Source organism: Protobothrops mucrosquamatus, unplaced genomic scaffold (genome assembly GCF_001527695.2).
Source record: "Protobothrops mucrosquamatus isolate PMUCROS unplaced genomic scaffold, P.Mucros_1.0 scaffold8202, whole genome shotgun sequence".
In the NCBI taxonomy this organism is placed as follows: domain Eukaryota; kingdom Metazoa; phylum Chordata; class Lepidosauria; order Squamata; family Viperidae; genus Protobothrops; species Protobothrops mucrosquamatus.
The window spans coordinates 1-2,427 of NW_015393999.1; the positions used below are offsets into that span (position 1 = coordinate 1).

At 36.8% G+C, this 2,427-nt stretch overlaps 1 protein-coding gene across 1 annotated transcript in view; it reads left to right on the plus strand.

Moving 5' to 3' along the window:
- Positions 1–1,049: 1,049 nt before the first annotated feature.
- LOC107300731 (alpha-(1,3)-fucosyltransferase 11-like) overlaps positions 1,050–2,427 on the plus strand; it is a gene marked incomplete at its 5' end in the record, with an annotated part of 5,742 nt that continues 4,364 nt past the window's right edge. The window contains one exon of the mRNA XM_015830031.1: positions 1,050–1,675. Within this exon, the coding sequence (XP_015685517.1) occupies positions 1,050–1,675 (626 nt within the window). The remainder of the gene's footprint in view (positions 1,676–2,427) is intronic.

A 2,427-nucleotide genomic window follows, 5' to 3' on the forward strand; every position in this document is an offset into this window, starting at 1 on the left:
TTGTTGATTCTAGGGATCTTTCTAACCCCAGCTTCCTGACTCCAATCTTTCTGACAAGATTATCACACTTGCATTGCTGCAGACCTGGTTTCTGTTTGGGTGGTGGTGGTTCTGCCTTTAAAATCCTTTGGGGAAATATATTCTGCCTTTTTAATATTTCCCAAAATATTTCTTTCTCTGGATTCTTCCCACAGTGGCACTTATTTTATTTAGTGAACTTACACCCAATCTTTCGTTTGCTTTATTTATTTCTTCTTCTCCTCACAAAAACACGAGGCAGGTAGCAGAAAGAGCAGTCTCCCAGGGGTTGGAAGCTAGCTCTCTTTGTTCCTAGTTTAGCACTTCAGCCACTACATAAATTGGCTTTTAAAATACCTTTTGCTAAATAACTTTTTTCTGTGACATTAAAAAAACAGGTTTACTGTAACTAGATTCTTCAGTGTTTTTCTTGGGTTGATCTCACTGACTGGTATCTACATGGTTATGTCCATATGTCCAACTTATTAGGATTTCCTGGTGGTTTCCTATCCAAATATTAATTAGGTCCTGTAGATTGTTTAACTATACTACACTGCTTTCCCACTTTTTCACCAATAAACATTTGTTTAGGGACTCAGCAGCTTACATCTGCTTATCCTCTTTTTAATCATTTATATTGTATTATATAAGTCATGCCTTACAATTTGCATGCAAGTCACATTGCAATTCTGTGTAGTTCTGCGTAGATTGGAAGATCATTCAATAAAATTCAGTGAGACTTCCATGTGTGTGACACCTGCTTCTGCCCTATTATCTGGAAATTCATGTGAAAATTGAGTGTGAAAAGTAATGACCATTAGTCCAAATGTTGTATCTTTAAATATGGCAGAAAAGTTAGGAACTCATGTTTTCCTCATCTTAAAAGCATATTAGCTTGCAAATGACATCATGAATGAGAAGAGAAAATGAATGTGTGGAGAGATGTTGTGTATGTGTATACACACAGAGAGAGGAGGGGAGGGGGGAGATGGGCAAAAAAATATAACTGATAATTATCATCACTCTTCTAGGTAGACTCTTATGGTAGATGCCTGAACAACCGAAAACTTCCCAATATGAGATTGATGGACACTTCTACAGCCACTACAGAAGACTCTGAATTCATGATTTTTATTTCTAAATACAAATTTCATCTGGCTATGGAGAATGCCATATGTCCTGATTATATGACAGAGAAACTTTGGAGGCCAATGCATGTAGGGGCTATCCCTGTATATCGAGGTTCACCATCTGTACGAGACTGGATGCCCGATGATCATTCCATTATTCTTATTGATGACTTTGGAAGCCCTAAAGAACTTGCAGAATACATTGATTTCTTGGACAGGAACTCAGATGAATATTTGAAATATCTCAAGTACAAGAGTCCAGGTGGCATTACAAACCAGTTCTTGCTCGAGAACATGCGGAAGCGTGAATGGGGAGTAAATGACATGTCCCTACCTAATTATTTAAATGGATTTGAGTGCTTCATCTGTGACCAAGAAAATGCAAGACTTAATGCGGAGAGGGACTACAAAAAAACTCATGGGAAATCACGAGCTCCAGAAGTTCACATAGCACAGACTACACACATGGGGTGTTCTTTACCAGCACCCGGCTATGGCAATATTGAAGACATTCCTGATGGAGACAGGTAGCTATATTTATTATTAAGGATATAAAGTGCATTCAGGGTTGTGATTAAATTTTATTTTTGAGTGACTAAACTATAGAATGCATTCTTACGTAGCTAGTGACAAAATTGCAGCATATAAGTGAAATTGGACTGGAAAGACTTGACATGATTGTATTATTGAATACATTGTACTCTAAAGCTATTTTAGTACAATCTAGTATTACACTGAATGGCTAGATTTAAATTAAGTTTAAAATACAATTATGTAATTAACATTCTCACTATATCCCACTATCAAAAAGTAAGCTTAAAGAACGGGTAGTTCTGATCATTCTCTCAGTGCAGACATCACAACAGAATAATATTGCAGAATATATAAACTACAGAATGCCAGCTTTTCAACCAATATCAGTTTTTGTGCTTTTAATAGAAGAATATGAAGCACTTAACAGGCTACATTTGTCTCTCATATGGCAGCATCCACCAGTTAAAACAAGAGTTCTCAAGCTATGCAATATCATGACCACCCCTAAAACAATAACATGCAATCTGTGTGACACACAACCCTTGAATTTATTTATTTATTTTATTTAATTTAATTTATATGCCGCCCTTCTCCCTGCGGGACTCAGGGCGGCGCACAACATATTTAAAACCAAAGCATATATACAATCCCCCCCTGTAAAACCGAATTAAACCAAATTTTAAAGTTGTGTCTTCCAAATTCCTAAAAATGAACCCAGTATAAAATCCTCCCTAGGTCAGGTCCG